The sequence below is a fragment of the Vipera ursinii genome, assembly GCF_947247035.1.
Source record: "Vipera ursinii genome assembly, chromosome: Z".
NCBI classification, from domain to species: domain Eukaryota; kingdom Metazoa; phylum Chordata; class Lepidosauria; order Squamata; family Viperidae; genus Vipera; species Vipera ursinii.
Window position 1 is genome coordinate 34,402,843 of NC_139517.1, and position 24,280 is coordinate 34,427,122.

The window sequence follows — 24,280 nt, forward strand, 5'->3', positions numbered from 1 at the left end:
TTAGATGGCTTCCCCCCCCTTTTTTTTTAAAAGGTGAGGTTATTTTTCCCCAGATGAAGTGCTGGGTTAATGTACTTCATAGAAAAAGCACCCACACAGAAGTTATTTATTACTGGCTTTTAACCAAGACAACTAAAACGAAGCCTCAGCATTTAGCAGTGGAAACAGAGCAATTTTTAAAAAAGCTTTGACAATTTCTTGAACTTGGTAAATCAGTAAGGCTTAGGTGATTTTAGGCTATAATTGCATAAAAGAATCTAAGGACCAGAAGTTATTACACAATTTCATCTTCAAGGTTTAACATGACAGGACACAATCCAATACCAGAAATGTCTTTAAAGGTAGTTCTCAAGTTTATGACTACTAGGTTCAACAACTACTCAAAGTTACAATAGCACTGAATGAGAGGGATTTACAACTGGTCCTTGGAATTCTGGCTGTGATTGTACCCCCAGAGTCATGTCATCATGATTTGGTCATTCAGTGTCATGGCTCACAATTATGACATTGCAGTGAGCTGTGGTCATGTGAATAACATTTGCTGACTTCCCACAAGCAAAGTCAATGGGGAAGCATGCAGGAATTTGGAAGCTGCCCACTGTTGTTGCTTTTTTGCCTGTCCTCATTGGTGACCATATACACCTAACTGTACTCCAGCCCACCTGCCCACGGCACCTACCACTTGCCCATGGCTCGCATCCTAAGCTCTTACTTGCTGGCCTGGGACTCTTTCCTCTTCCTGCTTAGCTACCTGTGTAGTCCTGGGATTACAACAGCAACCACAACTGCTAGGGCTGCCTTTGCTAAGTGACACAATCATGTGACATCACACTTTATGAATGAAGGGTTAAGTAATGGAAATTGTAACCCAAGAACTATCTTAGTCAGTACTTCCTGCATCAAAGTTCTAATTCTAATTTCATTAGAAAAGTTGAAAAGACTTATAGACCTATTCCAATATAGACCTATTGGAATCAATCCTCCCCCAACTATAAGTATGTCACTCAGAAGAAGATTTCTGATTTCAAAACTGTCAAAGTATAGAGAGGATTGTTCTATTACCTTTCAATCTGTTTGTAATTTTCCTCTACTGTTTCAGGCACCCTGTAGAAGCTAATGCAAAAACATTGCATCCTGAGAAAACTGCCCAAACATTAAATAAAAAGAATGCAGCCTTACTGGAGGAAAACACTGTAAATAAGAAAAATATACAGACACCATATCCTCTGACATGAAGACTCTTTCCCAAGATGTCAGGTGCACAATAGATATTTAGAATGGGTTTTTTCATATTTCTATACCACCTTTCCCTTTATAACTTGAAAACTGAACTATAGTACCATACGTTTCTAGGGATAAAAACTGGCTCATATCAAACTTTTGTTGCCAAATATGCAAAGTGTGACTTGCAAAATTTAATCATTACCAGGGCAAATTCCTTAGCAGCAACTGCAACAGTAGCCCAGATGTCATTTAGAGAGCCAGCTGGTCTGGCTTTCAGGGTTCTGGTTGCATTTGGACAGAAGATTATAGGCATTAATCCTCACTGATATTTGCCTGGTTTGTTGGAACAAACATCTCTGATGTTTCAGTTCCAAGTTTGCAAATAAACATTCAGCATCTTCAAGTTGAAACAAAAGGTTCCTCTTTGATAGCAATCACTTTTGACCCAGCTGTGCTAAATTAAGTTGGAAAAAAAAATCACCTTTCTAGTATCAAACATAGGACAATGTATCAATTGGGAAGATCCCTGATGTGGGGCTTGCTGAAATGAACAAAACCCAGAGTTGATAAAGCAATGTTCCTCTAAACATGAGCAGAATGTATTTATCTAGTCACTTTAATATTCAAATTTCCACTACAACGATGTCCTACAATTGGATTGTGAGAGCTCAGTTTGAGAAAAATAAAAATAAAGAAGTGTATAGAATTGTATTTTTAGCCATCAATAAGATAACCATAAGGGACGTGGTGGCTCAGTGGGTTAGGACGCTGAGCTTGTCGATCAGAAGGTCGGCAGTTTGGCGGGTCGAATCCCGAGTGCCACGTAACAGAGTGAGCGCCTGTTACTCGTCCCAGCTTCTGCCAACCTAGCAGTTCGAAAGCCCGTAAAAATGCAAGTAGAAAAATAGGGACCACTACAGTGGGAAGGTAACAGCGTTCCGTGCGCCTTTGGTGTCTAGTCATGCCAGCCACATGACCATGGAGACGTCCTCGGACAAGCGCTGGCTCTTCGGCTTTGAAACGGAGATGAGCACCGGCCCCTAGAGTCGGAAACGACTAGCACGCAAGTGCGGGGGAACCTTTACCTTTACCTTAAGATAACCACAGACTACCAGTGAACTTTAGAGATTATGAAAAGAGATCTGCAGTGTGTGATTTGGAGGTGAGACATGATTCTCATTCATTTAAAATTACTCACTGGACGTTAAAAATTATCTAATACACACAAAAGCTACAGAAGCTGAGAAAAATTATTGAAAAATGATGGGGGAGAAATCTTTTTTAAAAAAATCTTAGCAAGCAAACTTGATGATGGATTATTTTTTTTGTACCATGAAGCTTCTTTCCTCTGGTTGCTGGAGCTGCAGTTGCTAGGTTGTTGTTGATAGCTGCGAAGTTGTGTCCGACCCATCGTGACCCTATGGACAACGTTCCTCCAGGCCTTCCTGTCGTCTACCATCTTCTGGAGTCCATTTAAGCTCACGCCTACTGCTTCAGTGACTCCATCCAGCCACCTCATTCTCTGTCGTCCCCTTCTTCTATTGCCCTCAATCTTACCCAGCATTAGGCTCTTCTCCAGTGAGTCCTTCTTTCTCATTAGGTGGCCAAAGTATTTGAGTTTTAGCTTCAGGATCTGGCCTTCCAAAGAGCAGTCAGGGTTGATTTCCTCTAGGACTGACCGGTTTGATCGCCTTGCAGTCCAAGGGACTCGCAGGAGTCTTCTCCAGCACCATAGTTCAAAGGCCTTAATTCTTTGGCGCTCAGCCTTTCTTATGGTCCAACTTTCACTGCCATACATTGCAACTGGGAAGACCATAGCCTTGACTATACGCACTTTTGTTGACAGGGTGATGTTTCTGCTTTTTAGTGTGCTGTCAAGATTTGCCATGGCTTTCCTCCCAAAGAGCAAGCGTCTTTTAATTTCTTGGCTACAGTCCCCATCTGCAGTGATCTTGGAGCCCAGGAAAATAAAATCTGTCACTACCTCCATTTCTTCCCCATCTATTTGCCAGGAATTGAGAGGGCCAGATGCCATGATCTTGATTTTCTTAATGTTTAGTTTCAACCCAAGTTTTGCACTCTCCTTCTTCACCCACAACAAGAGGCTCTTTAGTTCTTCTTCACTTTCTGCCATTAGAGTGGTATCATCTGCATATCTTACATTGTTGATATTTCTTCCAGCAATCTTAATTCCAACTTTTGATTCATCTAGCCCTGCCTTTCTCATGATGTGCTCTGCATATAAGTTAAATAGGCAGGGCAACAGTATACAATCTTGCCGGACTCCTTTCCCAATTTTGAACCAATCAGTGGTTCCGTGTCCAGTTCTCACTGTTGCTTCTTGGCCTACATATAGGCCATATAGGTTTCTCAAGAGACAAATAAGATGGTCTGGTACGCCCATCTCTTTAAGAACTTGCCACAGTTTTTTATGATCCACACAATCAAAGGCTTTAGCATAGTCAATGAAGCAGAAGTAGATGTTTTTCTGGAACTCCCTAGCTTTCTCCATGATCCAGCGTATGTTGGCAATTTTTTTTAAAATTCCATTTATATCCCACCCTTCTCCGAAGACTCAGGGCGGCTTACAAGCTTAGCAGTAGCCTTCATTCTATGTATATGCCTGCTTATTAGGGCTTTCACACACACCCCAAGCGGCATTATTACAAAGTCAGCTTAATTGCCACCAACAATCTGGGTCCTCATTTTACCTACCTCGGAAGGATGGAAGGCTGAGTCAACCTTGAGCCTGGTGGGATGCGAACCTGCACCAATTGCAGGCAGCTGGTGTTACTTAAGGAGGCATTAGCCCACTGCTCCATCCAGTGGGCATTAGCCCACTGCTCCATCATTAGCCCACTGCTCCACCAAGGCTCTTTGATCTCTAGTTCCTCTGCCTCTTCGAAATCCTGCCTGTACTTCTGGTAGTTCTCGATCCACATACTGCTGGAGTCTAGCTTGTAGGATTTTAAGCATAACTTTACTAGCATGAGAAATGAGTGCAATGGTGCGATAGTTTGAACATTCTTTGGCACTGCCTTTCTTTGGAATTGGAATATAAACTGATCTTTTCCAATCCTGTGGCCACTGTTGAGTTTTTCAAATTTGCTGGCAAATTGAGTGTAGCACTTTTACTGCATCGTCTTTTAAGATTTTGAATAGCTCAGCTGGAATACTGTCACCTCCACTAGCTCCAACAGCTCAGCTTTTCTATGGCCCACTTCACTTCACATTCTAGGATGTCTGGCTCGAGGTCAGTGACCATCTCATTGTGATTATCAGGGATGTTAAGCTCATTCCTGCATAGTTCTTCTGTGTAATTTTGCCACCTCTTCTTAATCTCTTCTGCCTCTGTTAGGTCCCTGCCATTTTGATCCTTTATCATGCCCATTTTTGCGTTAAACGTTCCCTTCATCTCTCCAATTTTCTTCAAAAGATCTCTGGTCCTCCTTATTCTATTGTTTTCTTCTATTTCTTTGCACTGTTCATTTAAGAATGCATTCTTATCTCTTCTAGTTATTCTCTGGAATTCTGCATTCAATTGGGCGTATCCTTCTTTTTCTCCCTTGCCTTTCGCTTCCCTCCTTTCCTCAGCTATTTGCAAAGCTTCCTCAGACAGCCATTTTGCTTTCTTGCATTTCTTTTTCTTTGGGATGGTTTTGGTTGCTATCTGTTATACAATATTGCAAACCTCTGTCCATAGTTCTTCAGGCACTCTGTCTATCAGATCTAATTCCTTAAATCTATTTGTCATCTCTACTGTATATTCAACAGGGATATGATTTAATTCATACCTGAGTGGCCTAGTGCTTTTCCCTACTTTCTTCAGTTTAAGCCTAAATTTTGCAATGAGAAGCTCATGGTCTGAGCCACAGTCAGCTCCTGGTCTTGTTTTTACTGACTGTATAGAGCTTCTCCATCTTTGGCTGCAGAGCATATAGTCAATCTGATTTCTGTGTTGACCATCTGGTGATGTCCATATGTAGAATCGTGTCTTGGGTTGTTGGAAAAGAGTGTTTGCTATGACCATCGTATTTTCTTGACAAAATTCTGTCAGCTTGTGTCCTGCTTCATTTTGTACTCCAAGGCCAAACTTGCATGTTATTCAGGTTATCTTTTGGCTTCCTACTTTAGCATTCCAATCCCCCATGATGATAAGGACATCATTTTTTGGTTTTAGTTCTATAAGGTGCTGGAGGGCTTCATAGAACCGGTCAATTTCATCTTCTTCAGCAGTGGTGGTTGGGGCATAGACTTGGACTACTGTGATATTGAACGGTTTGCCTTGGATTCAAACTGAGATCATTCTGTCATTTTGAGGATTGTAACCCAGTATTGCTTTTCCTACTCTTTTATTGACTATGAAGGCTACTCCATTTCTTCTGAGGGATTCTTGCCCACAGTAGTATACCTGATGGTCATCTGAATTAAATTCACCCATTTCTGTCCATTTTAGTTTGCTTATACCTAAGATGTCGATGTTCAGTCTTGTCATCTCTTGTTTGACCACGTCCAGCTTTCCTTGATTCATGGATCTTACATTCCAGGTTCCCATGGAGAAAAAATCTTTACAGCATCGGAGTTTCCTTTCACCACCAGACACATCCACAGCTGAGCGTCCTTTTGACTTTGGCCCAGTCGCTTCATTCTTTCTGGCGCTACTAGTACTAGCCCTCTGCTCTTCCCCATTAGCATATTGGATGCCTTCCGACCTGAGGGGCTCATCTCCCAGTGTCATATCGTTTTGCCTTTCGGTACTGTCCATGGGGTTTTCATGGCAAAGATACTGGAGTGGGTTGCCATTTCCTTCTCCAGTGGATCACGTTTTGTCAGAACTCTCTGCTATGACCTGTCCGTCTTGGGTGGCCCTGCATGGCATAGCTCATAGCTTCATTGAATTATGCAAGCCCCTTCACCATGACAAGGCAGTAATCCATGAAGGGGGTTGCTAGGTTACTAAGGGGCTATTTAGTACCAAAATGAATTTGGATGATAGGTGATAGAGCTTGCAATGGGAAAGAAGGACTCGATATAAGCTCCTATGATAAGTATGGATGAAGTTTGAGGGTTAGAGAGTAAGTTGAAATCTTCTTTGGGTGAAAAATGGGATAAAATGAGAAGAAGAAAGAAACACGGAATTCATCATTGAAACCCTGACCCAACTCATGCTATATCAAACCACTACAATGCAGACTAAGGTTTTTTTTTAATTGAAAAGTTGTACAGTACATTTTAACTTTAACAATCCCCCCTCCCCCCACCCCTACCTAACCCTCCCTATCCCTCCCACCCATTCCCCCCTCCCCACCCCGACTTCCCAGAGCTAAATACAGGGCATAAAAACAAAGAACAAACATAAGCATCCATATGCTAGCAACAATAACCTATTAATTCTATCACCCTCTAGCTCATATAAAATGATTACAAGCAATATTAATATTACATATAAAAAGAAAAGAAAACAGAAAAGGAAACTTACTCAAATGCTAAATGAAATTTCTTAATCCCATATTTATTCTGAATATAATCAATCCACTTTTTCCACTCCATAATATAACGTTCTTGCGAGTGATCTTTCAGGTAAGTCGAAATCTTTGCCATTTCCGCCAGGTCAGAAACTTTTAGAGTCCATTCTTCTATAGTTGGCAATTCCTCCTTTTTCCAATATTGACCTATTAAAAGTCTTGCTGCTGTGATTAAGTTCAGCATCAACTTAACGTCCACTACAGTAGCTTCTGTAATTATGTCCAACAAAAACAGTTGCGGACAAAACTTTATCCTTTGCCTAAAAATCTTCTGCATATTCCACCAAATTTTTATCCAGAAAGCCTTAACCTTTTTGCAGGTCCACCATATATGAAAATACGTTGCATCTTCGCTTCCACACCTCCAACATTTAGTCTGATAATTCGGATACATACTTGCAAGCTTTTTAGGGTCTAGATGCCATCTATAAAACATTTTGTAAAAGTTCTCTCTTAAGTTTTGGGCTTGCGTGAATTTTACATTCCTCACCCAGATCTTTTCCCACGTGTCCATTGTAATAATTTCTTGAATATTCTGAGCCCATTTTATCATACAGTCTTTAACGAGTTCTGTTTCTGAGTCAATTTCTATCAATGCAAGATATCTCCGTTTGATATGTGCTGGACCCTGGTTTCTAATTTGCTTTATCAAATTTTCATCAGTCATTGCAAAACCAATTTTCTGGTCTTCTTTCCACCTGGCCCGTAACTGAGTATATTGAAACCAAGTTTGAACGATCTTCTCATCTCTCAAGAGATTATACGGCTTCAAACACCAGACATTTCTTTCCAAGCTTAAAATCTCCTTATACGTTGTCACATCATGCTTGAAGCCAAAATTTATATTTTCTATTGCGTGTTTTGGGATTGCCCACAACGGCATCTTGTAATCTAACTTATGTCTATACTTCTTCCAGATTCTCAACAATGCCTGTCTTAAAATATGCACTTTAAACACATTATCTACCTTCTTATCATACAACAAATATGCATGCCAGCCAAATAACAAGTCGTGGCCCTCAAGATTTAATAATCTCCCTTGTGTCAAATTAATCCAGTCACTTATTCCTGACAACGCAGCAGCTTCATAATATAATTTAAGATTAGGCATTTTAAGACCACCTCTTTCACGAGTATCCTGCATAATCTTAAGTTTAACTCGTGGCCTTTTCCCTGCCCAGACAAATTTATTGATACCCCGTTGCCATTCTTCCAAATTAGAATCTTTTTTAAGGACCGGTATCATTTGAAATAAAAATAAAAATTTAGGCAGGACGTTCATTTTCACTGCTGCAATTCTTCCCAACAAAGACAATTGCAATTTTTCCCAGCTCTCCAATTCTTTTTGAATTTTTCCCCATAACTTTTCATAGTTATTTTTATATAACTTTGTATTAGAGGGTGACAAATACACCCCCAAATATTTGACCCTTTTAACAATCTCAAATCCAGTTAGTTCTTCTAAAAGGGCCTTTTGCGATACTATCATATTTTTGGCCAAAATTTTGGTTTTTTGTCCATTAACCTTAAATCCAGAAACCTTCCCATATTGCATTATTATCTCCATCAGGTCCACAACAGAGTTTTCTGGCTGAGTCACCGTAACAACCAGATCGTCTGCAAACGCCCTCAGTCTATATTCTTGATCTCTAATACCCTTAATTTTTTCCGAGTTCCGTATTTTTATCAATAATATCTCCAATGTTAAAACAAATAATAAAGGTGATAACGGACACCCTTGTCTTGTACCCTTCTCAATATTGCATACTTCAGTCAGACTATTATTAACTATTATTCGGGCAGTTTGTTTTTGATATAATGCCCTAATTGGTTGTAAAAATTTGTCCCCAAAATTCATTTTATCTAAAACTTTCATCAAAAATTGCCAATTCAGTTGATCAAAAGCTTTTTCAGCATCTAAAAAAATTAGCGCCGCAGGGATCTGATTGTTCCTTTCCAAAAACTCCACCACATCAACTATATGCCTCACATTATTTTTCATTTGTCTACCACTAATAAACCCAGTTTGATCCCCATGAATCACCTGTTGCAGAACCCTCATCAGTCTATTAGCTAACACCTTGGCAAATATCTTGTAGTCTGTATTTAAAAGTGATATCGGTCTATAGTTTTTTACTTGAGTAGCATCTTGATCTTCCTTCGGAATCAAAGAAATAAAAGCAGTTCTCCAAGACGGAGGCACCTTTCCTCCCCTCTGAATTGTCTGAAACAATTCCTTTAACGGTTTTATCAGCTCCAATTGTAGATTTTTGTAGTAAGCCGCAGTCAGACCATCCGTGCCTGGCGCTTTATCCACCTTCAGACTAAGGTTTTTTAGTTGGACATTTTGGTTGTGAAGATTAGTTTGACCATGGTGTCAGAAGTATCATTATTAAAATTTTATGTGTCTTAATTATTTAGAGACAATGGTTATTTATCCCATCAAAGTAGCAATGTCCAGATAACCACATTATTACAAATATGGTTGTGAATGCTCAGAATTTATATTTTGAATTTTGCCCCATTTTACAATTTACGCTGTCATAAATATGACCCAGTTGCCAAGCTCTGGAATGTAAATGTAAATCACATGACCATAGGGATGCTGCAACGGTCTTAAGTGGGAAAAATGGTCATAAGTCACTTTTTTCAACTTTGAACAGTCACTAAATGAAATGTTGTAAGTTGAGGACTACTTGTATAAGGTAGTGAGTGATGGAAAAGCATATACAGTATTAAGCAGCCTGCGTGGATTTTATCTATCTGTCTCTTGTGTTTAAAAAATTAAAATGAGATTCAGATTAGAATAGAACACAGTAATTTGATTTGCTTCAGGCCTAAAAATATCTAACACCAATGGGGAATATATGTAGCTCAAGTGTCAGATGAGGGTGAAGGTTGGTTCTCTGATCTTGTGGATTGGTTTCCTGAGGTTTTGTAACCAGGCTTGTTAACATCTTCAGTGGCGTTTAGAGGATGTCTTTGTCAGTGCTCTTCTGTGCAGCTGATTTGGATTTTGAGGGATTCGTAGGCTGGCTGTAGGCCAATGTGTCTGTTGATGGAATTGCCTGTGGAGGGCCAGGCTTTGATGAACTCCCAAGCATAGCAGGTGGTAGTGTGGCTGATGATTTTAGTGTTGCTCCAATCAAACAAGCAATTCCATCCACAAGCAATTCCATTAACAGACACATTAACCTACAACCAGCTTACGAACTCCAGGATTACGAAATCCAAATCAACTTCACAGCCAACCAGAGGCAGCACCGACCCTCTACCAACCCATGTAAGCCCCCCTCACTCCCACCAGCAGTTCACCTTCCAATGACCTTGACCTGAAGTAACCTCCCCATCACAAGATCCATCACAGGCCCCTCTCTGATGACTCACACCTGACCCAACACAAGACCCTCACTTGACACACTCATACCTGAAGCCCTTGTAAACAGAAGAGCACTCACACAGAAATCCCCTAAATGCCACTGAAGATATTACCTAGCCTGGTAATGAAACATTCAGATACAACTCACAAGCTCAGAGAATGAACCTTCATCCTCATATCTAACACCACTGCAAGGAAAATAATAATAATAATAATAATAATAATAATAATAATAATAATAATAATAATAATAATAATAATAATAATAATAATAAAGTTGGAAGGGACCTTTGAGGTCATCTAGTCCAACCCCCTGCTCAGGCAGGAAACCCTATACCATTTCAGACAAATGGCTGTCCAGTCTCTTCTTAAAAACTTCCAGTGTTGGAGCATTCTCAGCTCTTGGAGGCAGGATGTTCCACTGGTTAATTGTTCTAACTGTCAGGAAGTTTCTCCTTAGTTCTAGGTTGCTTCTCTCCTTGACTAGTTTCCATCCGTTGTTTCTTGTCCTGCTTTCAGGTGCTTTGGAAAATAATTTGAATCCCTCCTCTTTGTGGCAGCCCCTGAGATATTGGAACACTGCTATCATGTCACCCTTCACCCTTCTCTTCGTTAAACTACACATACCCAATTCCAGCAACTGTTCCCATTTTCTTTCTGCAAACTGAGCAAAGCTGGCTTAGAAATAAACCATGATTTGCATTTTAACACAAATTTATTTATTTATTTAAAACATTTGTATAGTCACCCATCTTATGCTGAATTCTAGACGGCTTCCAATCAACAATTAGAACTGTAAAATCAGAATAACATATAAATCAATTTAAACCATAAACATTAAAAATGTGATACCAAAGTTAAACTTCCAACATCTGTATTATATCGTAGGTAAAGGTAAAGGTAAAGGTTCCCTTGCACATGCGTGCTAGTCGTTTCCGACTCTCCGTTTCAAAGCCGAAGAGACAGCGCTTGTCTGAGGACGTCTCTGTGGTCATGTGGCCAGCATGACTAGATGCCAAAGGCGCACGGAATGCTGTTACCTTCCCACCGTAGTGGTCCCTATTTTTCTACTTGCATTTTTATGTGCTTTCGAACTGCTAGGTTGGCAGAAGCTGGGACAAGTAACAGGCGGCACTCAGGATTCGACCCGTCAAACTGTCGACTATCTGATCGACAACCTCAGCGTCCTATCCCAGTGCTTGGGGGGTGGAATTGGGTCTTAAGTGCTTTTCAGAGGGCTAGGAGCATAGTGGTCTGCCAAACTCCAAGTGGAAGGGTATTCCACAGGGCAGAAGGTGCCACAGAAAAGGCATCTTTCCTAGATCCCACATTTAAGGGAAAAGATCAGGAGCATGCCCACTGATCTGATAGGATGTGTAGATGTCCTTAAGGAGAGGCAGTCCTGCAGATAACCTGGCTCTGTACCACATAGGGCTTTAAGGTAGTAAATGTGATGGAATAAAGGAGATGGGCCCCCAGGTGGGTGGGGTCCATTCCAGAGGAATAAGAGGCAACTCAGCCCAAGTGTTAGTTATGAAAGGAACAGGATGAAGACAGACCCTCCCTAATAGTTCACAGACATTATTGTAGATGCAGATAGTCTTCAGTCTGGCCAGATTTATATCAGACCCCAAATCACGAATAACATATAATATTCTTTCCAAGTTGGGTTTTTTATTGTTTCACATCTATAGGCAAAATTATCCCCTCTGGCAAACAGACATTAATCATTCTGGAGAACTCCAAGGCCAACAGAGAGTGGTCCGTCCATGCAAATGGACTGATGATAATTTCCCCCAAATCCAGATCACCATACTACTGCCTGGAGACTACAGCAGATCTCCCTTTGAGAGTAGGGCCATGAATAAGTTGGGCTAGATCCATGACTGCCATGACAAACATGAAATACCTCACATCTCGGGGCCCCAGACCATAAGCCTGGAAAACTTCACTGCCAGTGTAGACAAGAGTCCAGTAGCATGAGAAGGGATGCTGCTGCACTACAAGGAGGAAGCAATCCCCAACAGCCCTACCTCACAAATAGGGTCTTATACCTGGTGATGTCCACGTCAGAGCCTCTAGTGACTACTGGAGTCTCACAAAAGACAACAGCCACCTTGCCCAGGAGTCATAGTCAGTGTCACACCTGAAATTTGAGGCAGATTTCAGAGTGCGCCCCTCCATGCCCAGTCAAGTTTCAGTGATACAGGCCAGGTCAGTATTCTCATCCATGATGAGGTTGTGGATGACAGAAATTTTATTCCATACCGATTTGGTATTCAACAGCAGCAGAATTCAGAGAAACTAAAACTCTGAAAACCTGGTCATGGAACTGAGCAGAGGAGGCCAGAATGATGGTATCAGTCAGTCTTAAGCACTGATGCTACCTTGCCCGAGAGTAGCCTGCCCCACCATATTTCTCCACAACCATTACCACTACAATACCTTCTCCAGTCCTCTCTTCTCTTTTACCCATTTCTTGTTACTTTACTTTTACTACTTTACTTTTTAATCTACTTTTATTCATTTTAATTGCCATGTTTTGCTTTGATTATTATTCTGTTATCTTTATTTTTTATTATTGATCATTGTCTTGAGTGCCATTTGTGGGGAGAAAGAAAGCAGATAGATTTAATAAATATGTGATTTTCTTCAAACTGTTTACAGTTTTTGTGCATTCTTAGGTTGCAGGTAATATGCAAGAGTTTGGGGTATCTTCTGTGAGTGGCTGCCACAGTATGGAGAAAAAATGGAAAGGGGGGGAAAAAGACTAATTTCCACATGTCGTGATCTTTGCTAATAAGAGTGAGTCAGATCTCATGCAGAAAGTAAGATAAAGGAAAATTTAGAATTTTATGTAATTTAGAAATTTGGGTGCATACAAAGACCAGATTGCCCCTCCATTCTTAATGAGTTGCATGGCCATTACAATCTACAGCACTTTAAATCTGCCCATCGTCTTGGTATTTTTGCAAAATAAAATCGCAACCTATAGATCCACTATCTATTTATTCTACCCCAAAATGAGAATGACATCATTCAGAATTGTTATGAATTGTAGGTTTAGCTCACATAAAAATCAATCTCTCAAATCTGAATTAACAAAGCACCACATCTATGTGCCCATAAAATGCCATGTCCAAACATATGAATACTGTTAAGGCTTCACATGATGACATAATTCATACACACTGAACCAGTATCTGGGTTTTTGCCATAGAATGGACCAGAAATGATACAACTCGGTTTTAATCTACTCTAGCATTTTGTGTGACCTGAGCCACAGTCTCTCAATTCTTATTTATTTTTTTACAAATAGCAATGGCAAATAACATCTATGTGTCTGGGCAGGATATTTTTCTAATGTTAAAAAAATTCTTCTATTTTAAATGCAAGGCATGAATTTATAATCCGACAAATTCCTAGTCCTGCTCCTGTCTTTAGTTCTTAGACAGATGTATTGTACCCAACAATACTATTAGCAAAAGCCTAGATTTCTGCTTTTTTAAAAGTGAAGTAGCAAATGCTTATAACTAGGACGAAAGGAATTTCCTTTTCCAAACTATGTGTGCAATGTGTGAGTCATTGCCAAGAATGTTCATTCATCCACTGAAAGCCAAGAAAAGGTCTTAAAATAGTCTGTGACAATAAGATATTTATACCTCATATTCTAGAAGTGTTACAAGCTTTTTTTTTCAAAAAAACAAAAGCTGAGAGTGTGGGAATTGTGATTTACTTGAGGAATAATTCTTACTCTTGTAGAAGCTTACATCTTTCTGTACTGTCTCACTGGCTTAGGGTGACATCCTGCATTTAGCAAAAGGTGGTTTCTTTGGTTCTATTTTAAAATATTGCATGCATTTCGATATTATAGTTTGCTTGCAAGAAGTCCCTCTGTGAGGGAAAAGGGTGGTTTCTAAATCTGATAAATAAAAAAAATAAAAAATAGGGTTTTGAATGTGTTTTTATGCAAGCCCAATCATTACCCATATTTAAAGTAGCTGGGGCAGGAATCATAGATTACTATTGGTGTGTAAAATAAAATAATCATGTAAAACTGCTTTGAAATGAAATTCACTCTCCCTTCAATAAAGAATTTGGGGGATGATAATATTTTGCATCTAGAATAATGAGCATTTCCATCCTTTGGGAGACCAGTAAGTGGTTATCAAAAGCTGTTGTAGACTACCATGAAATGTTAAGGGTGAGCAATATGGTGCCCTTGATATCCATCTCATACGAATACATGCAATATACAATATATCTGCAAGAACCTAAAATTTAATGGAAATTAATTTTACTTTTGATTCTTTAAAATGATAGAAATCTCATACCACCAAATCTTTTGAGATGTTGGTATTCTCAGTTGAACACTCATTTTTGTGAAATATTGAGTGGATCAGGTGCAATACTCTTGTAGATTGCTAGTTATACACCTGCTACTGTTGGGAACTGTTAACATTTTAATATTTAAACCAAAACTGTCAAACCCCTTATTCACTAATTTGAAACCAGAAGATGATTCCTAGGCATTTATCAACAAATTAGGTACTATAGTTGCACCTATGTATTTTCAATGCGGGCAGTTATTTGGACCATGTACCATTCTGTGTTTCTTTTCCATAAATGTAATAAATTTATTCCCATTTATTCTCTTTCTCCATGGTTTCATTACTGTACTGACTCTACCAGCAATGAGCCATAACAACGTTGATAAGATTGTATGCTTTTAGAAGAATTGGGTAGCAAATGAATTCACAGTCCTTTGCGTGCAATATTTACAGAGTCCTTGCTGGATGAAATAAACAAATACAAATCAGGGATCAGTCATGTGTAGCTGAACTAATATTACCGGACTGAAACTTCTGTTATCCCTCATCGTTGGTCATATTAGTTAGGACAGACGGAGTTGGAGTTTAATAACATCTGGAAGGCTGAACCTTTCCCATACCTGCTTAAATAAACTGAATTGGTATATAACAACTTCTTGCTCTCTTCTGTCTACCCTGCTATCCCATTACTCTGCATGGCCGCCTTCCAGGGCTGTAATCATTTGTAAACAGTTGGGAAAGTTGTACATCTATTTGTAATATCTAATTCTCTTAGCTCCCACAGCTTCAGTTCCATACTTGCAGATGGTGAAACAGGTTCCAAGACCACTTAATACTTAGAAAGTTGGCAGCAAATGTAAGTAATGCAACAAATGTCAAGGTGCATATTAACAGCCAAGGTGGATCAAGTTTATTGATCTGGAGCAGAACATTTTACTTATACCCTTTCCTGGCAGAGTAGGTGTGTATGTATGTGTATGAATGTGTGTCTTTATATGTATCCATCTGTGCTTGTGTTTATGTTCATGTATGCATGTAAACATCTACACACACACACACACACACACACACACACAGAGTTTGCTGCCTTTCACCTAACATTAACTGCCTGAAGCAGCCAGCTAGCTCTGCCCAATAATAGGGCCAGCGAAACATGTTTGGGGAATTAAGAGCTGCCTATTAAAAATAAGAAATCTGGTGCAAGAAAGAGAGCTAAGGAAGCCAAGTTCTCAATTGCCCATTCCCTCATGGACATACCTGCCTATGCACACATAAAATACAGAGAAAAGGTGGGTAAGCGCATGCATTTGTTTAAAATAAAAGCATGGAGGGGGAAAATTGGAAGTACTGACCTTAAAGCTCCAGTAGTTGGGTTGCTAACAAAAAAAAGAACAAAAAACAGAACAACAAAAAAATACCATTAAGATTCTGTTTTGAGAAAACAGTCGACTTTAAACAGTGTGATAAGTGATCATGTTTAATTGGTTGTTTAAAGTCCCCTCCCAATGGTTTTTTTTTAAACAAAAGTCATGAATTCCCTAAAATGAATTGAAATGGTCAGTGGGTATCACATAGGAAGGCTTCAGTCAGGTAGATACAGTGATATAGATGTGAAATTTTACTGCAAGAATAAATAAAAGAGCAAAGAGTTCAAGATCCTATAGGGAATGCAATCTGCAAAATAACACATAAAGTACTTCATCCTAAAAGAATTTTCTCCATCTAGAAACTATGACTAAGCTAGTAACAATATTTTACTACTTAAAATAAAGGAAAGCAACGTCAGTATCACATATTGATTTCTATCTTGAAGTCTGATGATAAAGAATATTTTATGACTAAACATACTAAATCATAGAGGGAAAAATGCCTCTCTGTAAAATAGGTTTTACAAACTGTTTCCCAGAAATGGGTTTATTTTATTTTAAAATAATTCCAATTATTATTTTTAATTGCAAACTAATAAGAACACGATAGATTACACAGCAATGTAAGGAGAGAGAGAGCATAGTCCAGCTATCATTTAACATTTGCCTTTCCCACTGATTATTAAAGAATAATTCATCATGTACTCAAATAGACTCCAAATAAAGCTATAAATGCTGCTTAATTTTGGTTAGGTTTTGCTCATGACATATACCTTATTTTCTTCGTGACCAGGGGGGCTTTTGCCCAGGTTCGCCTGGTGCGCCAGTTGCGACCCTATCGGGACCAAGATGCCCTACGCACAGTCACTCATGCGCTCGTGACCTCCCGTTTAGACTACTGCAACGCTCTCTACATGGGGCTGCCTTTGAGGACCACTCAGAGGCTTCAGCTGGTGCAAAATGCAGCCACGCAAGTTGTGATGGGGGTTTCCCGTTACTCCCATGTAACACCTCTGCTCCACGAGCTGCATTGGCTTCCGGTTGCCCTCCGGGTGAGATTCAAGGTGCTGGTGATGACCTATAAAGCCCTAAATGGCTTGGGTCCGGGATATCTGAGGGAACACCTGCTGCCGGCATCAAGTTCCCTTTGTCCTGTGCGCTCCCACAGGGAGGGCCTTCTCAGGGTGCTGCCGGTAAAAGAATGCCGGTGGATAACACCCAGGGGGAGGGCCTTCTCTGTGGGGGTGCCTGCCCTTTGGAACCAGCTGCCCGTGGAGCTTAGGACTGCCCCCGACCTTTGATCATTTCGCCGAGACCTGAAGACCTGGCTCTTCGAGCTGAGTTTTAATTGGGGTTTTAACTGGGGTTTTATAATAATAATAATAATAATAATAATAATAATAATAATAATAATAATAATAATAATAATAATAATAAATAATAATAATAATAATAATAATAATAATAATAATAATAATAATAATAATAAACAACTTTTATTGTCAAAGTACAACATGTGTACATTGAGATTAGCTGAGCCTCCCCCCATGCTTTTATATTTTTTCAGGGATATAGTTTAATCTTTTTTAATTGCTCTTAATTTTTGTATTGATGTTTTATATTCCCTGTAAACCACCCTGAGTCCTACCGGAAAGGGCGGTATATAAATTCAATAAAATTCAAAATTCAAATTCTTAAGGTGGAAGTTATACTACTGATTAGCAGACCTATATATAATACTAGATACCTGGAAAAAGTATGCAATTTCATTTTATATGCAATCAAAACAGCAGTGAAGAAGCTCAAATATATCATCAGGGAAGCTGAGCCATATCAAGAAGTGAAAGACACAGAAACTAGGCTTAATAATGTACATTGTTCCATCTGTGAAAAAAGATGCCATCTTTTCTTTACATTGAGACTGTGAGCAAAATGAAATTTAACTGCCTTTGGTTATTAATGCAGTACTATAGTATCTTCAGAAGTATTCTTAATTTGGTATGTGAATTGAATAAAATATCTTATTTCTTTTTTCTCCAATGGACATGCACTTAAAGCATTTCATAAACAAAATTATGGGTCCGCATCCCCAAATCTAAACATTGGCAGAGGTAGAAACAAAATACTGAATAAAGAGCCACAAATGATTAACACACTGAAATGCTGCATTGCCAGCATTATAATATAGGATAATTGATTGCAACTCAAAATGTCATGAATTTTAGGAAAAACTCATTTCTAGTTCTCTCATTTTCTAGTCTTGGGAAAAAAGTAGAACTTAAACTATGAACTGGCAGAAGCCCAGATCATTACATCTTGTGAACCTAAATGTTTTCTGGTTTGTGGTGCTGGTTCCTATTTAAATATTTCTTTATGAACCCGCAGATCTGGAACACAGAACCACTGAAATGAAGGGAGGAAGATACCACAAGTTTTGATGACTTAACTACACCAATTCAATCAGACTCAAATCCTTCTTGGTCTTGAACAATATCTAGTTCAATCAAAGGATATAAGATTCCTTATCTTCAGAAGGTAACAGATATAGATTGAATTCCTACATTCATTTACTTTGCCACAAGTTCATTTAGATCAGTCAAATGTATTTCTGAGGAATAAACATGTATTCGAATACATGCTACTCATTAAAAGGAGAATTCTGTAGCAGAAAGATAGAAGAGGCCCCTATGCATGATGTCATTAAAGCCGTCCTAAAATTAAGAATTAATTAATTCAGCACAACTTTGTTAAACAATGATTCATCATCCTGCATTTAGAAAGCAGTGTGTCAGAGGGAATGCTTAGCTAGAACTTCTCTTAGCACATCAGCTTTCCATATGTAGTAAAGAGAGTTAATGACTTGGGACAGCTTTCATGCAATCCTTCATGATTCTGTAAAAGAGGAGCTGAACTTCCCACTGCTACTTACACATTACAACCATGTTTTGCCCTGCAGGACAAATATCCGCTTCACTGGTACTGATGGAATTTTAATAAGAAAAACACTGTGCAGCTCTGCTGTCCCTATTCAATCTCCTTTTCCTCTTGGCTATTAGTGTTTGAAAACAAAACATTTAGGAGATCCTGATCAAAAATTTCCTTTATCATTCCTAATTCTTTCTGAAAAACCAGGAAGTGAGGTAGTCCTACACTGAGCCTAATTGAAAAAGCGGATCTTTAGTACCAGGTAGTAAATATAAATAGATTACTGTACTGTGAAAAACTTAAATGACAAGTTATTTTGGCCCAGAAGCTTTTATTCCTCATTCTTTTAGTCTTTGCTTTCTGCCATATGGGACCTTCAGTGGAAGATAATTCTTTGCATAAAAATGAGTCATTTGAGAAGATAATCATTTGTTTGCAGTCTATTGAGTGGAGAAGATTGTGTTCTGTGTGTACCATATTGCTCTACTGAAGATTCTAGTTGTCTTGCAAATCCAGGAAGAATGCATAGATTTCGATATGCATTTCAATTGCAAAAATTAATGGAGGGCATGCTTGTTTCTGTCTTAAAGCAATATTACCGGTATTTGAAGCAAGCCACGGGTTTTTTTATATAAAAATAGTGGGGAAGCAGAATAATTAATTGTGGTTCAAGGATATTTCTTAGGCTACGCTTAACATGCCTACTATCTGCTTCTTGCCAATATTATCAAGTTTTCCATTAAGCTTATTTCCCAAAGCTATCTACCATACTGCATACCCTTCAGCGCAGCTATTGGCACAGGAAATCAATTGTATTGCAGCAGTCTGAGATGGTGTTGACATCAGCAGATTTTCCTCTTGTTTTAGAGAAAAGCAGGAAGAAGAACCACAATTAATTACATTCTGTTTGTACTGGAGGTTCAGAGGAAGATAAGAATAAATGATAGACTTATTAATACCAATAAAAGCAGGAGAAAGGATTCAGAAAGAATATGAAGAATAGCAAAGGCTAAGGAATAGATTATATCAAGGAATAACACATACCAGCCTGACTATGAAACTGCAGGTCAGGTGAAGGTTGATTTCTGAACAGTGAAACAGGATTAAGGTTCCAAAACTAGTTTTCAGTGCAAAGATTGAAAGTTCACAAAGGCAAATGTGTTTTTTAATATATACAAAATATTTTTCATAAACAAACAAATGAAATGTTTACAGAAACAATATCACACACTTCTCCCTAAATAATTCATTTTATTCTTTCTTCCCCAACCATCTCTTTCCTAATCTTTCCCCTCATGCAGTCATTATTCTGTGGCTAACATGCATGATCTTTATTGATATGATTTTGTTGGTTTTCCACACTGCAGTGTTCTGAGTGTACATCAGTACATTGCATATACTTCCTAGAGAATGGGATATAGGTATCAAAATGTTTGTTTGTGATCTCACTCCCAGATCAGAGATTTTAGCTTGCATATATGGACTGAATGGAAAGCTAGGTCTTGAGAGTCGTTCCTACTTCTTAATTTGAGCCAAATAGATGCCAGTAAAGATATTCCTCAATTTTATAAAAAGATGAAAACTGCATGGTGTCAAATCTGGATTATATGGAAGATGAGGTAAAACAGTGAGACCCAACTTCACAATTGTTTCTTGTTATATTGCAATAAAATTTCTTTTTATTCTTTCTCTCATAGCTTTGAGCATTGTAGTGTAGCTCTATGAGGTGCTGGTAAGTTCTAGATTCAAAGAAATCAATGGGAATAGCACCATGTCTACCCCAAAAATGTAGTTGTAAGTTTTCCTTTTGGGGAAAAAAAGGAAATTGTGATAATATTTCATGGATGAATGCTTCATTTCTGTGTCATAAAGATAAGCCGATATTTCATCTGCTGTCGCAATACTGTAAAGAAATTCTTCACCTACATTCTCAGTGTGACAACAATTCTAGCAAATTTTAGTACTTGAACTTTTCATCTCTATCAGTATGCAAAGGAACCCATCTTGTACTGATATTTCCATACTGAAGAACATAAATGTGACCCACATATTTTAATGAAATGCCAAATGTGTGAACAATTTTCTTTTGAATGATCTACTGTTTGTCCTTAATCAGTTCATTAACTTTACTTGCTCTATGTGAAACTTGTCATTTGTTGTCACAAGTTATCCACTTCATTCTTGATCACAAAAACAGGTGTTTTTTTCTGCTTTACCATCTTTATATGTTTTGGCTCATTTGGTTGGTAATAAAATTGTTTTGGAAATGGGTTCCAAAAGTTCAATAAGAAGCCTCCATCAGAGTGAATGACATTAAAAAAAATAAAGGAATGAAATGGTTTGGTTGAAATTGAAGTGAGAGAATCCTGGAAAGGAGCATTTTAGAATTCTGGAAAGGGCAGCGCTATGTCAAAGAGCACTACTATTTATATTACTATAGAAATTAATATAAATATAAATTAATAATATAAAAATCATGAAACGTTAAGTTATAAATGTGATAAATGGAATGCTTAGAGAATGATTCAGCAGGGAGTACCAATAGCAATAGAACTTAGACTTATATACTGCTCCATAGTGCTTTGCAGATTCTCTAAGCAGTTTACAATGTCAGTATATTGCCCCCAACAATCTGGTTCCTCATTCTACCAACTTCAGAAGTATGGAAGGCTAAGTCAGAGCTGGTCAGAATCAAACTCCTAGCAGTAGGCAAAGTTAGCCTGCAATACTGCATTCCAACCACTGTGCCACCATGGTTCAATTAAGACACGTATGTATAATTCCTTTCTTGTTTATTTATGGATAAGTAATACAATAGTAATATTTGAGATAGAGCAACTAATTCTCACAAAATCAAAAGAAAACAGCCTGAAACCAATGTCAATTATAAAACACAAGACAGCTATAAAAAGAAAAAGGGGGAAAGAAAGAAAAGAAAAGAGGAAACGAAAGGGAAGGGAAGGACTTAACATTGTGCAGGCAGTAGAAAGAGGCAAAAATTGTTTTTAGTATAAATGGAGATTGCATATGAGAAATATCAGTCCCTGAAATTCTTTCAAACTGTCTTTATTGTTTTTTTCACAATAAGTCTCTTTATCAGGAACACTTATTGTGTCTTTTTTAGTCTAGCTTTTTTGAAATAAGTCTGATATGAAGTAGATGTGAATAATATGTACTTTTGCATGCAGACAATGTTCTTGGCTGACAGTCTGAATGATGTGCAGCATATGTTAAATACTGTATGATGCATATCCAAAAGCTTCAGTTGATGCAAAATGCAACTGCGCATGCAGTTCTTGGGGCTGCTAGGGCAGCCCATGTTACACTGCTGTTCTGTGAGCTCATGGCATGGATCTGGGTTATCTGAAGGACTGGCTCATCTCATTGGGATGAGTCTGCCCTACCCATACTGGCAGAAGAAATGTTCTGCAGACCCTGTCAATAAAGGAATTTTGGCTGACGGGGTCCAGGAGAAGAGCTTTTTCTGCCAGCCCTCTGGAACATCTTTCCCAGCCATGGGATGAGATCCACACTCATCTTTCTGACCTTTTGAAACAGCTTGAATGCTTGGCTCTACCAGCTGGCTTAGGACCCAAATGGGGGAATGGCATCTTGGAGGTGGTTAATGGACCTCCTGCTCTCCATACGTGTTTGCTCCCTTCCTTTCGATCAATTAATCAAATTTTATCTGAATGTTTAAATGTATGTTTCTTATTTATTGTTTTAACGTTTTAATGTTAAATGCATGAGTGTAAGCTGTTTAATGTTTTCATGCATAACTGTAAGCTGCCTAAAGTCAATTTGGCAAGATGAGCAGCATAGAAGTCTAATAATAAAATAAAGAAAGGAATGGTTCTTCCTATTTTATTATATGAAGTTTAGAATGTCAGAACAACAGAAAAATACTTTGAAAATAGTGAGAATTGTATACAAAAGAAGTGTCCATGGTCGAACAAAAAGGTAATGAAAAATGAATGGGTTCTGAATGAATCTGGAATAAATAGAAAAATGAGTCACTGGTACAAAAGAGGTGCACTGAGATGGGTTGTTATAAGACAAATAACTGAATTAAAATTGTGGTTGGATGGAGCTGCTAAAAAGATAGAGATAAGACGTTTAAGAAAAAAAGTCTACATAGGAGGCTGTGTGTCAACTTGGGGAATGAAAGATAGTTTGCAAATATAGAAAGTTACAATATGAAAACTTAAAGTAAATGGTTTGAGTAAACTAGATTTAGTTCTGGTTCCTTCCTTCTGAGTTTGCTTATCTTACTGGGCTGCATAATGCTTTGCATAATAATGCTTACCATGAAAGGAAAGAGTGTAATCAATATGTATATGTGTCTGAATGTTATGTCAGTGTCTCTTTCTTGTTGTTGTTAGCTGCGAAGTCGTGTACGACCCATCACAACCCTATGGACAACGTTCCTCCAGGCCTTCCTGTCCTCTACCATCTTCTGGAGTCCATTTAAGGTCACGCCTACTGCTGCAGTGACTCCATCCAGCCACCTCATTCTCTGTCATCCCCTTCTTCTATTGCCCTCAATCTTTCCCAGCATTAGGCTCTTCTCCAGTGAGTCCTTCCTTCTCATTAGGTGGCCAAAGTATTTGAGTTTTAGCTTCAGGATCTGGCCTTCTAAAGAGCAGTCAGGGTTGATCTCCTCTAGGACTGACCGGTTTGATCGCCTTGCAGTCCAAGGGACTCACAGGAGTCTTCTCCAGCACCAAAGTTCAAAGGCCTCAATTCTTTGGCGCTCAGCCTTTTTTATGGTCCAGCTTTCACTGCCATACATTGCAACTGGGAAGACCATAGCCTTGACTATACACACTTTTGTTGACAGGGTGATGTCTCTGCTTTTTAGTGTGCTGTCAAGATTTGCCATGGCTTTCCTCCCGAAGAGCAAGCGTCTTTTAATTTCTTTCTACCCACTAACAATGTATTTTCTATTTTGGAATGGTTGATATAGTGCCAATGTTTTGTTTCCCTTCTCTTACGGTATGTATTCTTCTCTTTATTGAAATATTTTCTTCATATGTTTACAATAAGTTTCAATTAAGAAATGATGAAAAAGTGTAACCATTTTATAAAAAGAAAAGAGTAGTTCCTAGTATTATAAATAAAAGAACTTATCACATAGCAAAACCCATGTAAAGAAAGACATATATTTTTTGCATAGAAAAACCTATGTATACGAAAGATAAAATGGCCTTAAGAAGACATCTGTTTTCACTCAAAATAAGGGGACATTTGTTTTAACTATAAATACGGGGGCATCTGTTCTAATTCTAGATAATGAAACATTTATTTCTAATAAGCTAACACATTCCGTTCAATTGATAATAACTGGCTAAATCTTTAAACTAAAAAAACTAAAGAAAGAGAACTGGAGGAGCAATCCATTGCAGCTGTCACCCAACTGTATTTGGCAAACTTTTGTTCAATAAATATATTTCCTTTGACTTCCACTGATCTCTGGTGTGTTTTATTAGATTCCCAGATTATATGAACCACAGAAAAAGAAAGTTTCTG

The 24,280-nt window shown here is 38.4% G+C and overlaps 1 protein-coding gene across 1 annotated transcript in view; it reads right to left on the minus strand.

Moving 5' to 3' along the window:
• The window catches only part of SRCIN1 (SRC kinase signaling inhibitor 1), a gene marked incomplete at its 3' end in the record, with an annotated part of 155,513 nt that overhangs the window by 91,044 nt on the left and 40,189 nt on the right, over positions 1-24,280 (minus strand). The window contains exon 2 of the mRNA XM_083377328.1: positions 15,812-15,835. Within this exon, the coding sequence (XP_083233454.1) occupies positions 15,812-15,835 (24 nt within the window). The remainder of the gene's footprint in view (positions 1-15,811; positions 15,836-24,280) is intronic.